The 15,478-nt window shown below is 44.2% G+C and overlaps 1 protein-coding gene across 1 annotated transcript in view; it reads left to right on the top strand.

The window, feature by feature from the left end:
- The window catches only part of RYR3 (ryanodine receptor 3), a 397,078-nt gene that overhangs the window by 358,106 nt on the left and 23,494 nt on the right, over positions 1 to 15,478 (top strand). Inside the window, exons 96-97 of the mRNA XM_044436195.1 lie at positions 2,212 to 2,254; positions 3,136 to 3,263. Of these exons, the coding sequence (XP_044292130.1) occupies positions 2,212 to 2,254; positions 3,136 to 3,263 (171 nt within the window). The remainder of the gene's footprint in view (positions 1 to 2,211; positions 2,255 to 3,135; positions 3,264 to 15,478) is intronic.

Below are 15,478 nucleotides of genomic sequence, written 5' to 3'. Positions count from 1 at the left end.
AGAGCCTATCTTTTATATACAGGGAGGGAGGGGGTGGGACTCCATGGAAAGTTCTAGGCTAAGCTAGATAAATCTTCCTGAGGGAGGTGCTGCACAGGTGCAGCACCCATATGTGTAAATGCACAGATGACTACTCGAAGAACTACAGTTACAGGTATGCAACCCGTATTTCCTACTACATCACCCTCACCCAGTCTTGAAAATTGTGGAATCAGCACAGGGACACTCACAACAGGAGCATTTGGTTCCTGTGGACTGTTAAGGTTGCCAACTTGATTCAATGGATAGGTGAGTATATGCAGCAATAGGGCTGGAACTTAGTATATCTAACCAGGAAACAATGATGGCATGCTACCTGGTTTTTCTTTGGCAAAGAATGGGAACCTTAGCTAAGTTCCTTCCAGAACAACATTGAGACCTTGCTTGGATCTTCCAGTCAGAAACACTACAGCTCTCCAAACAACAGGTTAACACCACATGCCACCATGTGGATTGTAATTTGAGGACCCTACTTGGTGTGGTGGGAATTTGCTACCATGTTTGGCTTCAAGCATCCAGCCTCCCACAAGAAACTTGGTCCAGATTTGAAGAAATGCCCTTCAACAGTGAAGGTCTATTTAATGTCTATACAGATGAGAAATTTGATAGTGTACCAAAGGCAAGAGCAATGACAAGGAGAATGAGTTTCACACTGCCTCAACTATCAAGAGTACATAAGTGGCCTTGAGGCCCATCCTCCTACCCCAACAGGAACCAGTCCTATGATCTAGCCTGTCAATGCCAACCAGTTCAACAGCAACGGTCACATCCAAGCTGAGTTTGCTACTAAACAAAGTGATTTAGAAAACAGAAGCATTTTGATTCCAAGCAGCTGTTCAATTGCAGAAGCCCATTACCAACTGCCTCCAGTTTTCAGAATTAGGGCCTCTTCCTATTTTATGTTAACATGGTGCTTACCATTTCATCATGGCTGCTTCTCACACTAGTTCAGTAATGTATGTAATGGGGGATACTAAATGAGAAGAAGGGATGACATTACTTCCTGTAGCAGTTACTGCTACTTCTAGTAATGCTGGTGTAACCACACCAGAAATAACCCTATCATACGTGCTCCCCACATGAAATACACATTGCCAAATTATCAATACTCTGTAGATATGTTAAAACAGGCTCAGCACTCTTAATTGGTGAAGGATTAGAGGGGTGCCACTGGATGCACTGTTGCCCAATCATATATGGTCTTATCTAAAATTTTAAGTGAGCAAATAACCTATTGCTACTCTGTAAGTGTTAAAAAAGTCAAAGCTGCACTGAAATGGTAAAGAAAAGGCAATTTGATGCAGTCTTAGTTGTAACATTTCCTTACAAAAAATGTATTTTTCCACTTGGTAATGAACCTGTGATTGGAGTAAAATCCAGACTAGAGTAATAAAATAAATGCTTAAAAGTTTTAGAAACTGGCTGTCTTAGTTTTCTTCACATCTGGCAGGAGCTGTAGGAGAGGTATGAACTGATATAATAGTAAAGAATTTTATATTCTACGTTACACTATTTAGGGCATACTCCAGCAGGGAAGCTTGTAATCTTTTAGACTGGAGGCATCCAGAGCAGGGTAAGTACAAAGATAAAGGCTGTTTCCATGCTTTTCTTGCTCTGCAATAGACTGCTGTTTTTGGCAGTCTAACTGTGGTGCTTTGGAGGAGGAAGGAAAGAGGCTGATGTGCTGCCAGGATACACTGTGTCTTGATGGTGTTGGTTCCTTCTTCTCTTTTCCTTCCACAGAAATACTTCTCTGAGATTGCTGTTAGGACCTCGGAGAAGCAAGCAGCTGGGTTCTTTCAGCACTCACTGTGAACACAGATCTCCAGACTGGAGGTTGAACTCTTTTTTGACCTCTAATCTGGGACTCTGAAATATCTTCTAGTCCTCTGAATGTTGTCTAGATAGGATTGCTCTGCCAATTATGGATTTAAAAGGTTATCTCTTACTAGAAAGCAATTGCTGAAAAAAATATCCATCCACTATTACACACGAATTATACTTTCTTCAGAGCTACAGTGATTTATTCCATTTATGTCAGAAAGTTCTGCCAGTAAATCAGCAGTAGTTGCATCTACACAGTGCACATTAAATAGTAGAGTAACTAATGTAATAAACCTATTTTTTATGGTTTTTGCCTAATTAATTTTGAATTCTTAATTCTTTGTGCAGATCTTTCCCAAATAATTATTGGGACAAGTTTGTAAAACGAAAGGTAGGTTCTTTAAATACCTGTCAAGCTACATATGTGTGCGTGCGCGCACGTGTGTGTGTGATGCGTTTGTGTAGTAGTACTAGTAGTACAAGTAACATATATTTGTATATAATACTTGCTGCATTATGTAAAAGGAATATGCATACATTGTGACTAAAAGGCCAGTTTAATTGTAAAATCTTAACAGCTAAACGCAAAAGGCTAATTTGAAGAAAATCTTCCTCTTTACACCTTCAGTGGGTGTGTTTATTCAGGAATGGATCCCTTCCACTTGCTTCATAGATAGGGATGTGCAAATAACTTTGTGCTGGGCTGCCATCAATAGAGATTTTCCCTACTTTCAGTCCTGCATACTTCCGAGCAGCACATTTTCCCCACTGCTTCAGCTCTATGAGCTGTTTTAGTTGGGCTACTCAGAATTCCACGTTGCTTTTCCAGAGGGTTGATCTGGCTATGTCATGGGACATTTCTGCCACATGTCTGCTGTATGTCCTTCAGAGAAGCAGTGGCTACAGGGATGAGCACTTTTTCTGGGCTAGTTTCTAATGGGAATTACAAGCTGTGACCTATATAATGCAACAAAGGCAGAACTCTTTGGTTTCATTGCTAGGCTGTACACATTTTTGCTGTTTGTCATATGTTCAGGTCTTTTTAGTAACCATTGCTGCCTTAGGAATGTTCATTCCCCTAAAGGAGAAAAAAATATGCCAACTTAAAATTACTTTATAGAAGTGCTTTTAGATAATTGTTTTTTATGCTTTGGGTTTGGAATGGTATCCCCCCTTATCTGAGCTGTCAATATTTTATGCTTAGATTTTTAAAACTCTGATAAATACTGGTTGAGTTGACATTGATGATACCTCATATCTTTCGCCTTGAAGGTAATCAACAAGTATGGTGATTTATATGGAGCAGAACGCATTGCAGAACTCTTAGGTCTGGACAAAAACGCTCTGGATTTCAGTCCGGTGGAACATACGGAACTAGAGGAAGCATCTCTTGTTTCATGGTATGGTTTGCTCTTTAAACAGAATAAATTATTACCATAGTAAATTAGAAACAAAGATTTTTAAAAGCTTTATTTGTTTTTTGAATAATAACAAATAAATGTAAACGTATGATTTATTTAATTTATTTAACACTTTTGTATACCATCACAATAGTTTACATAATAAAACCATAACAAAGCATAAAAACTATATAAATAAAACAAAGCATCAATAACAATAAACAATACAACAATACAACATCCCCGTCACAATCTGTTAACATAACAGATTGGATATATCTTAAAAGACATAAAATACCCAATTTACTAGTTAAAATGGCAGTCTGAATTAAAAAAATTAAAATCTAAAACAGTGAAGAATTAAAATGTTCCACAGATAAAAACATCTTAACCTGGCACCAGAATGTATATAAGGAAGGTGCTTGGCTGACATCTCTGGGAAACCAGGTCCATAAATAGGGTGCCATGACTGAGAAGACCCTACCCTAAGTAGCCATCCTCCTAGATGGCTCCCAGAGCAGGACCTCTGATGATGATCTTAAGGTCTGTGTAGGCTTATATGGATGGAGATGTTCTTTCAATTCTTCATTGTGACCTCTGTGCATCACATATAAGGGTACTGCACCTGCACAATGACATGTTTGGAAAAATTCCTCTAGCTAAGCCTAGAATTTTTGACAGAAGCCCTGCCTCCCTTCCCCATTATATAAATAGGCAGGCTTCTGCAATTTTTTATGTTTTCAACTACCATTTGCAGTGCCTCAGGATCTCTAGCTACAGAATTACCTCAGCTTTTTCCTCACAAAAACCTTTCTTGCATTTCTTACCATCTTCTGATTGCCTTTTTCAATCTTTTTGCTCATGTTTACTTGCCTGCTTTTTTGAAAACCCCTTCCACTTCTTCTATACCTTACAAAAATATAGACCCTCTCCCCATCGTCTTTCTCTCATATTCTTACATCTTGCCTTCCTTTTTCCCTTCCGATGGCTCTCAAACCAGTTTCATAAGTGTGCCAAATGCTACATTAAGATGCCTTCCACCGATGGCCACTTTTTATGCTTCTGCTTGTGAGAGGAACATCATGTGGACAAGTGCTCACATTGCCAGGCCTTTACCAAGCAGGCCTGTAAAAATGGGGCTGGTCATCTCAGACTGGAGATGTGGAAACATGCTCTGGATGTCAGGAAAGACATGGATGGGACCCTGCCTATGGATCCCCATGATTATTCTTGGCCACCAGCTCCAATGAGCATTGGTCCCCACCAAGACAGCTCCAACATCCCAAACCAGAGCTGAGCACCTCTACATAGCACCAGCTTGGGAGTGCTCGAAGATCACCTTCTCTGTCAACCGGATCCTCCTCATCCAACTAAAAGGGATGTACTAGGTACCAGAGAGACAGATTCCCTACCTGTTGCACCATCCACTCCCAAATTCCATCATCATTGAATCTACCCAAGGACGACTGCACAGAGAGCACTCCACACTGACTGACAGTCGTCACTTAGGTGTGATCGTGTGACAGATATACTCCACAATTTTCTTGGGCCTCCTCATCTCGAACTATGAAGCTTTGATGGGAAGGTACCAGGTCTTCTTATGGCAGGAAATGGAGGCTATGGTGGCCTCTGGATAGCTCACATATCAACAATGGGAGCTATCCAGAGTCTTCCTCATGGAGGGTATTCAGCTCTCAGAACAACAGATCACAACAGTGCACTGTCACATCAATTTTGATTCCAGAGCCTTTGTTGGTGCAGTTACGATTCGACAACATGCATGGCTTCCAGTGGCTAGCCTCCTTCAAGAGACATGTTCCTGGTTTGAGAGCATACCGTTTGATGGAGAAGGCCTCTTTCATGCCCTCATGCATGAGATATTATACATGCTGCAGGAGGCTAGATTCACAGCTCGGCACATGGGCGTTGGCCCGTTTCAATTGAGGGCACATAAATGCACATGAGCCTGATTTCCCCAGTACCAGCCCTACCTCTCCAGACAACAATCATTACCCCAGATGTCCTCAATAGAGACAGTAACTACCAAACCGCCAATGCCATCAGGAGGTTGCCAGACCCCATCAAGGCAGAAAATGGCCTGACTTCTTTTGTCGAAGATAGTGCTGATGGGTGGCGCAAACCAGTTCCTTAACTAGCATCCCACCCTCTTTGGGAACTGCTGAAGGCACCATCTTCCCGCCTGGGAATCCATCACATCTGACTGGTGGGTACTTTCCATAGTTCAGCATGAATACAAAATTGAATTTGAGACCTTGCCTCCTTTTGGAGATCATGGCATCCGGTCCTATCACTTCCTGGCAAATAGATGGGGAAGAAATGGAGGTAGTGACAGATTTTATTTTCCTGGGCTCCAAGATCACTGTAGACAGGGACTGCAGCCAAGAAATTAAAAGTTGCTTGGTGCTTGGGAGGAAAGCTATGGCAAATCTAGACAGCGTACTAAAAAGCAGAGACATCACCCTGCCAACAAAAGTGTGTATAGTCAAGGCTATGGTCTTCCCAGTTGCAGTGTATGGACCACAAGGAAGGCTGAGCGCTGAAGAATTAAGGCCTTTGAATTGTGGTGCTGAAGAAGACTCTTGCGAGTCCCTTGGATGGCAAGGCGATCAAACCAGGCAGTCATAGAGGAGATCAACCCTGACTTCTCTTTAGAAGGCCAGATCCTGAAGATGAAACTCAAATACCTTGGCCACCCAATGAGAAGGAAGGACTCACTGGAGAAGACCCTAATGCTGGGAACAGTTGATGGCAAAAGAAGAAGGGGACGGCAGAGAATGATGTGACTTGATGGAGTCACTGAAGCAGTTGGTGTGAGCTTGAGTGGGCTCCGGGGGATGGTGGAGGACAGGAAGGCCTGGAGGAATGTTGTCCATGGGATCACAATGGATCGGACACGACTTCGCAACTGGCAACAACAACTCCTTTTGGAATCATCCACATCACTCCTCCATCTCTGAACCCAATGGAAGAAGTCACCAATTTACTAGCAAAGGGTGCAATCCAACCAGTATACCAGTCCAAGGCTAAGCATGGTTTCTATTGGCACTATTTCTGAAAGAAGATGGTGGTCAGCAGCATATTTTGGGCCTGCACAGTGTAAATCATTTTATCTTACTCAAAATGTTCCAAATGGCATTATGCCACAATTGCAAAAAGGGGACTGGCTTGCATCCATTGATTTAAATGGATCAATGCATCCAGCCAAACTACACTCACTTTATACAGTTCCAGATTGGTACCAATCCCTTTGGGTTCCAGGTGCTACCGCCCAGTCTCTCTATGCCTGTGAGAGTGTTCACCAAATGCATGCCTCCAGTGTGTGCTCATTTGTGACTCCTGGGAATACCAGTTTACCCCTACTTAGATGACTAGTTGCTAGTTGCCAACACTCAACAGGACCTATTGCAGTCAATTGAAATTACCTGCACTACTCTTAACTGCTTGGGCCTGTGCATTACCACCAAAAAATCCGTACTTGCTCCTTCACAGACTACCCTGTATATTGGAACAATTCTCCATTCCGTGCTGGCTCGAGCACACCTACTCTAAGACTAGATGGAGAAGCTCATGGCTACAACCGCCAACCTTCATACCAGCCCAAGTTCCCCCGCAGAAAGAATTCAACAGCTGCTAGGGCACATGGCATCAACCGTTGCCGTGGTGTGTGCCGTGAGCCAGGCGTCCCTTCCCAATGAAGGCAATCACTCCAAAAAGTGCTAAAGAGCTTTTATTTGAAATGATTACAAAGTATTCACAACACTGACAATACACACAAGGTAGAAAGTTGACCTCTCGCTCTGACTTAATGTCACCCCACGCTTTGCTTATGAACCCTTCAGGGCCTGTCCGTGGAGGGCAGTGCACTTTGGATGTGTGCTTGCTGCTGCTTCTCTAATCATATCTCCAATTGCTCCAGCCAACACGTGCGCCTGTGCGATCAAGCATCTCAAATACTCTCTGGAACCTCGCTAGCCTGCTTTCTATCAGTTTCGTTCTCAGAATTAAGAATAGTATCAAGCCCCATGTCTGTCCTTGAAGTGTTTTGATCCTGTACTGTCTCAGCCTGCCTCCCTGGGGGTGGCTCACCACCTGTCATGGCTCTAGCCATAACATCTAGAGAATTAGGGTGAGAGCTCTGTACTGGTGCTGGAATAATAATTATGCACACATGGGAATCTCATCTGAACATGCACACACAACAGTGTGTTCTTCGTGGTTTCTGTGCATCACACATATGGATGCTGCGCTTGCGTAGTGCCTCCATTTGGGAATATTTTCCTAGCATAAAGTATTTGGCTCGAGTGCCACCTCCCCTCCTTCCCCTGGTATAAATAGGCAAAGCTCCCTGCTTTTGTCAGTTCAGTTTTAAATGCTGTTCTTGCTGTGGCTTGGGATTCTCCTACTGGCTTCTCCTCATCTTTTACTTTCACTTTAGCCTTTTCTGAATGTATCTCTTGCTTATTTTCATAAACTAAACTCCCCTCTTTATACTCTCTACATCTATATAGGATGTCTGCCCTGACACCCTTCCCCTCCTCATTTAATTTCCCATAAAAGATATATATTAAAAACAACCCATCTATCACTGACCTCCTCAATCTCCTTTCACTTATATCTTTTAATACCTTCCTTTTTTTTCTTGATGGCACAAAGACCAGTGCATTATGCCAGGCTATGAATGTGCCCATTCCAGCTCTGGTTTATGAAAGCATTCCGACACAGGCACAACTTGCCGAGAAAGACACTAATTCTGCCCATCCATGTATGAGCAAGCCTAGCCTGGTAAATGCATGAGTCAAATCTGTCAGAGGGACTTCTCTTACTACCCTCAGAACCAACAGTGAGACTGACCACTGATGCAACCCTTACTGGTGCCCATTCCAACCAATACCAGACCCAAGGGGCTTGGGTCCAGACATGAAAAAAGGCTCCATATAAATCATCTGGATCTGCTGGCTACAAAGCACTCATTGTTCTACAGAATGTGCTGGTCAGCAAGCATGTCCAATAGTCTTGCACAATACCACCACAGTATTCTGTATCAACAAAGAGGGTGGAATGAGCTCCATCACACTAACCTGACTAACCCTGCAAATATGGGACTGGTGCATTCACCATTACAAGATCGGGAGCTTTCAGGATAGTATGGCTTATAAACCCATTTGTGACTTCTGACATGTTCAGCTGTACCCCATTCCAAGTCCACAAATGGGAACTCAACACAGAGATCTTGAGCAACATCTTTGCAGCATGAGGCACCCTGGCTACAGACCTCTCTGCCATGGAAGTAAATGCTACACACAGCAACTATGTTCCAGAGAGGGGATTGGCATGAATAACATAGAGAATGCCTTCCTCGTTCCATGGATGAGAACCAACTTCTATGCTTTCTCTCCACTCTCCTGCATCACTAGGATGATATCATAGCAAAAATGAGGAGCAGCCACATGCAAGCCATCCTGATAATGCCATGGTGGCCTAGGGTACCTGGCTACATTCCTGCTACCCTCAATTCCAAATTTACTGTCCCAGGCATGGGGGGGAAATACTACACCCCGACATTCAAAGGCTTCACCTAATGGCATGGTTTATTGCTTAATGGCCACAACTACACTCTAATCCCCATCCAACTCCCAGCACCTACTCTTATCCAAAACTCCATGTTTTACTTCCCAAAAGCACAACCCCAGTGCACATCTTCACTAATAACTTTCTGAATTATCCTCCTGATTACCTGGGGGTCACAACTGTTGACCTGGACCTGTAGAACTGAGACATTCTACAGGCAGCATTGCATCCAACTACCAGGCACTCTTATTCATTTAAATGGGTGAGCTTTGGGGGTTGCACAAAGGACCATTCCTTCAACCCAGCTATGGCAACCATACAAAATTTACTGGAGTTTCTACACTACCTGTGCCAAACATGACTTAGACTAACCTAGATCAAGGTGTACCTATCCACAATCTCCAGCTTTCTAGGTCCTACTGAGAGCTTCTCTTACCCTCTTTCATGACACTTCATGAAAGGCCTCAAAAACCTGAATCCTCCTTTCTGAGCCATCATCTCCAGTTGGAATCTATCCATAGTATTACATGCACTGACGAACTGTAGTCTTTCTTATCTCTTGGAAGGTCTCCTTCCTGGTGGCCATCACCTTGGCTTATAGACTGAGTGAACTCTGTCCACTACAGATAGATCCCCCTTCTTGACTTTTCACAAGGAAAAGGTGGTACTCCTTACCATCTGCCTTTCTCCCTAAAGTATCTTCCTCCTTTCATGTAAATCAAGAAATAATGCTCCCAACATTCTACCCATCACCATCTATGGACAGTGAAAGCGTGCTGCATATGCTCAATGTTCGCCCTGCACCAGCCTTCTATTGGTCCCAAACAGAGTCAGTTCACAAAACAAAACAATTGTTCAACCAAAATGCGGACTACTCCAAAGGCAATCCAGTGTGTCCCCAATGCCTTGCGCAATGGATTGGAGAGACAAATTAACATACCAGCTAGGGGGCTTGGACTTGCCAGACAGTCCTAGAGCTCATTCCACTAGAGCGCTGTCAACGTCGATGGCCCTCCACATGGGACTACCATTAGACACATTGTGCAGAGCAGCTATGTGGTCAGCACCATCCACATTTGTCCATCATTATCAGCTTGATGTGAAAGCCAGGCAGGATTGTTCTCTTGGTCAGGCTGTGTTGTCCTGAGACCTCCCACCACCTTTAATGGTATACTTGTTAGTAATATGTGTGATGCACAGACGAAGAAAGGCAGGTTGCGTACCTGTAACTGCTTTTCAAGTGGTCATCTGTGCATTCACACAACCCACCCACCAGCCCTGCATCGGTGTTGGTGGATGACACTTCAGCCCAAACCCCCTGATGACCTCCCCCAGTAACTTCATGTAAATGTAAAAGAGCATGGGAGATAAAATGGAGCCCTGTTATATTCCATGACATAATTGCCATGTCATGGAGCTACATTCCTCCAGTGACACCATCTGGAATTGGTCAGCCAGGTAGGAGCGGAACCACCACAAAGCAGTGCCCTCAATTCCTAACCTGGCCAGCTTATTCAGAAGGATACCATGGTCAATGGTATCAAACGCTGATGAAAGATCCAGGAGAACCAACAGGGACTCCCTCTTTCTTACCCCTGGCAAAGGCCATCCCACAGGGAGATGGTTTCAGTTCCATAAGCAGGCCTAAAACCAGACTGAAATTGATCCAGAGACTCAGTTTCTTTCAAGAGCACTCGGAGTTGTCTAGCCACCACCTGCTAAGGCACCTTGCCCAAAAATGGAATATTGGCCGTTGGCCTAAGATTGTTAACATCTTCTGGATCCAGATTTGTTTTCTTCAGAAGGGGCCGGATCACCATCTCCTTTAACAGGGGAGGGACCAGTCAATCTTTCAAAGAAGAGTTCACAACTTCCTGGATCCAGATATGTTGTCTCTCCTTGGCTTGAATGACTAGCCAACTTGGGCAAGGGTCAAGGTGGAGGATCAGTGGGGCTCACCATCTACTTGGGAGCAAGCCAAGGGGACATGCCATGGGGAACAAATTAACAGTGAAGCTGGCAGCTGGGGCAACAAGAACTTGACAACAGGGTATTGGGTGGGAGAGTCATGTGCACAGCCCAGCTCTGAGCACCCAGGTATGCAGGTGCTTTCCTCAGGAAGAGAACACCTGGGGGAAGAGAGTGGTGATGGTGTGGTGCCAGCAAGATAAAGAGAAGAGCAAGGAAAGAAGGAGAGGTAGACATGGTGTTGAGAGAGGACGGTGGCAGCAGGAAGACAGGTGATAGGAGAGTGGGACTCAGGGCAGACAAACAGCTTAACCCCTACAGTCTAGGGCAGAGTCAGGGTTCTAAGGGTGGATGCCATTCCTCTTTCCCTCCTGGAAAGATGAGTGTCTGTGAGGGAAAGGAACAACCAGTGTAAATTTGGCAAAGGGGAGAGGAATTGTCCCACTGTGCATGCACGTGGGAAGGAGCCAGCAGAAAAGGGAATTGCCAGTGTGAGAGCAGAGGCTCTGGAGGAGCCGACTGCAGCGCCTGGAAGCGTTGGCAAGCAGTGAGGAAGGCACTGCTCCCTGCCCTAGCCAGGACAGGCAGGAATGTGCCTGGAGTTAGAGACGACCACCTCTTTAGCAAAACCTCTGTAAGAAGTGATCAGGTGGCCCTGTTGTTGTGTACCAAGTATTCCATTAGAGGCGATGCACTGCTAAGACTGTTGATGGTGATGGAAGCAATGGAGCAGGGGGTGTTTGAGGTTCCCATCCCCTGACATAATCACAGAGTAAACAAGTGGTACAATGGAATTGTCTGGGTATCAGGCCTCAATAATCTAAAGTTATCCAATAAAATTGGACTAGAATGTGCACCAGATGCCTCTACCCAAGTTGCTTAATGTGGAGTCCAATTTCTGGCAAATCTGAGTAATTTTGCCCTTGAACTACTGTGCAAAACTCTCACAATGGGCTGCCAAGAGTTCGACCTGATCGCCCTTAGGACCAACATGAAGCAAGCCATGAACCACTCCAAACAGTTCTGCTGGGATGCATTTGGAAGACACAGAAGACAGAAACAGAGAAGGCTCTCTTTGCTGCCTTCACTGCCATAGAGTAGGCTTGACAGTGAGCTCTCAAACATGTCTGATCAGCTTCAGCATGAGTTTTTCTCCACCTGTGCTCTAGCCATCTACCCACCTGGTTCATTGCCCACAGCTCAGTAGGGTACCACAGCATCAATCGAACTCTGCCTAGTGGGAGAGGGGGCTTAAGTGTGATTGTGTCCATTGCCCAGGTCACTTCTATATTCCACAAAGCAACCTGGACTTCAACAGGAGTGCCAACCATATCAACTGGAAAATCCAGAGCTTATGGAAACCATTAGGCAGTGGGGGTGGACCATCTTAATGGGTCCTCCACCCTTGCGGAGGGAAAGAGAGGCTGCAAGTCTAAACCTCATGAGGAAGTGATCTGACCATAAGATTAATTTTTGTACCCTCCACCTCCAGATCAGCATCCTCCTGCCTAGTTGAGAAAACCAGGTCAAGAGTGTATCCCTTTTCATGGGTGCAATGATATGTTGAGACAGCCCCATGGTTGTCATGGTGGACATGAAGTTGTGAGCTGCCCCAGATAAAGCAGTCCTGCATGAATATTGAGATCCTCAAAACAAGTATCCTGGAAGTCCTCAATGTCAGGCCAGAGATCAACACTGACAGCTCAGATAGGGAGTCCATAGTGCAGCAAGGTGGGCAGCACACTAAAATAATTCCTAGTCTGTCTCTTTTGCCTAACACAATGGGAAGAAACTCAAGACCCTTCTCTGAATAGACAGGAAGGCTTGTGAGACCAAGATCACTCCTATAGATTACAGCCACTCCCCCTTCCTGACAATGAGGGGATGTTGGTACTGCACAGAATACCCAGCTGGGCATAAATGTGATACATCTCCTGCCACCACTGCAGGTTTCTGTAATACAGGCCCTGTCAGCCCTCTGAGCGAGATTTTATTCTGGACTGATCTGGTGTTAACAAGTGGCAGCATCATATCTGAGGGCAGGTTGAGATGGTGGTTCTTTGTGGTCTCTGTGAATCACACACATGGGTGCTGCACCTGTGCAGTGCCCAAGTTCAGGAAGATTTTCTTGTTGAGAGCAGAGAGACGACACATGTACTTTCACAGCACACTGCCTTCCAGATTATAGCCCCGAGGCAAAGCTTTGGGTAAAGGGGGGGCAGAGAGGGGTCAACACTTCTCCTTGTGTATGCTCTGAGGCTTGTGAACGCTCTGACTCCTGTGTAGAATAAAGATTCTTCCAAGAATTGCTGAAGTGCCTGTCTTAGTTGGGATGGGACGCCTGGCACATGACACAACCTGCCCTTATCTGAATTCCTCTGGATAAGGAAGAAACTAGAGGAGGAATCAGTCCTCTCTTTTCCCATGCCAGCTTCTCCCGAATGTTGTACCTTCCTCTACCCATGACTACCTGAATAGTGGCACCCCATTGCTCCCCAGAGCCCTCTGGAGCCATTGCCGTAGCCAATGTGTTAATTAAAACTGTAGGTGCTATCAAACTTTACTCAGAACCATTTCAGTTTTATCTACTTCTCAAACTACTCAACACCTTCACGCCAGTTATTCAACCTCTATTATACATCCCTTCGATATCCAACAATCGATCTACATTCACTATAACACCCACACAGTTCTACTATCAATACTCCACCAATAAATCCATCAATGAGAAATTCATACAACCATTTCATTAACCTTACATCCACCAACCCTCTCAACTTCCAACAATCTTGTATTCCTTCTCAGTTTTTTTACCATTCTAATGACCTTCCTCCAGTTAGTTTGCAATAACAGTTATCTACTGTGGGGGAAAGTGACAGGGAGTGTGGGGAAAGGAGGGAAGAATGCCCCAAGCACGCCCCAAATGGGGCCCAAGGACACTGCATGTGAAGGCACCTAGCTAAAAAGACCCTAATAGAGCCCCCACCCTTGGCCCGCCTCCTTCCATGTCCTTGGAGCTGACAGATCACCCTTGTGGCCCAGCCACTGCCTGAGACCAGCTCCAGAGGGTGAGGCAGCAGTGCTGCAGCAGCAGCTTTCCCATGAGGCAGGGAGCAGTAGCCAATCAGCATTCCAGCAGTTAGGGTGGGTCTCTGGGCAGCACAACTGAAATAATTCTTACAATGTAGTGCCCCACCCACACACACCAGGACCTCTCACACTGAGCTGTCAGTAGTGCTACAGGTGCTTACAAGAACCAGTAGCAACTATTGACCTGATGCTTCCATCACATGCATCACATCAGCCTGCCAAGAGAGCTTTGTGTCTTCCAAAGGACAAGGTAGTGTCTGTCAAGTATTGCAGGCATTGTATCTACACAAGGGCAGACTGTTTCTTTGGGACAGCAATATTCTCCTTGGCCATTTGATGATTCAGCCTTGCCATTGACCATATAAGAGGTACACTTTCTAGGCGCCCATATGTGTGATGCTCAAGGACCATGAGGAAGAAAATCAGATTGCTTACCTGCAACTGTTGTTCATTGAGTGGTCATTTGTGCATCCACAACCCTCCCACCAACCCCACTTCAGTGTCACATATTCATTTATTCATACATGTTACAATCAGAAGAACAACCTCATTCAAACATTTCAGGACATTCTTCCCTTCCAAACTGGAATGATTATTTTGAAGGCTTGAATCTTTTTTCTCTTTTTAAAAAACATAAAAAATATACCCCAAGTATCATTAAACTTATTTTTCTTTATATTCCCTTTTCTCACTTTATTCTCATGTTATTTTGTCATTAATAGCTATATTCCAAACTTCTCTATACCTGACAATTGGTAATCTTATTTTATTTTGCAATTCTTAGCTATAATTAATCTTGCTGCAGTTGTTAAATTTGTTATCAATTCTTTACTATTCCAGCTCCTTTTTTATCAAGTACATTTTATTTTTTTCTAAAGTTTAAGATTTTTTTGTTTTACCACCAGAATGCTCAGAGTAATATACAACAATTAAACAGTTCCAACAGTGCTCATTTTGAAAACAGTACAGCCAACAGAGAGTGTTTTCAGAAGTTACACATACTTATGCAAAGATAATTCTGTTAATGATGCTCCCCATGGCATAACCATATCACTTGGCAACCCTGTCCTGTGTATACATGAAGTTGACTTGCACTGACACAGTATCCTGTTGAAAACACATATTAATGTCTGAAAAAGAAGGGACTATGAGTAGCAGTACTGTTGTTTAAAGTTCATAATCACTATGATGCATGACATTGGTCTGGGGGAAGTATAAACCAAGACACATTAAGTACAAGTGGAACTAGCAACAAAATATCACAGTGTGGAGTGTTTCTTCTCAGTATTCCAGTCAACCAGTTTCTGTTTCCAGGAAACTCTGTTCTATCCCCCTTACTCTTATTTCACCCGCTCCCCCAAGTCCGTTCTTTGTCCACTGAGCCTGCTTAGTCCTTAATAGGCTATTTTGTGGAGCTCTCCCCCCTGGTTGTTTTCTAAAGATATGTTGTACTTTTGCAAATCTTGGGGATTTCCTTAGGCCTGCTGACAATTCCCTCTTCTCTGTAGCTGGTGACATTTTGGCTTCCTAAGGATCAGCACTGAAATCAGAATGATGATGATAATGAT

The sequence above is a fragment of the Varanus komodoensis genome, unplaced genomic scaffold (assembly GCF_004798865.1).
Source record: "Varanus komodoensis strain SLA01 unplaced genomic scaffold, ASM479886v1 scaffold3, whole genome shotgun sequence".
Lineage (NCBI taxonomy): Eukaryota > Metazoa > Chordata > Lepidosauria > Squamata > Varanidae > Varanus > Varanus komodoensis.
Note: the sequence above shows the minus strand (reverse complement) of the source record. Positions and strands in the feature narration are given on the sequence as shown.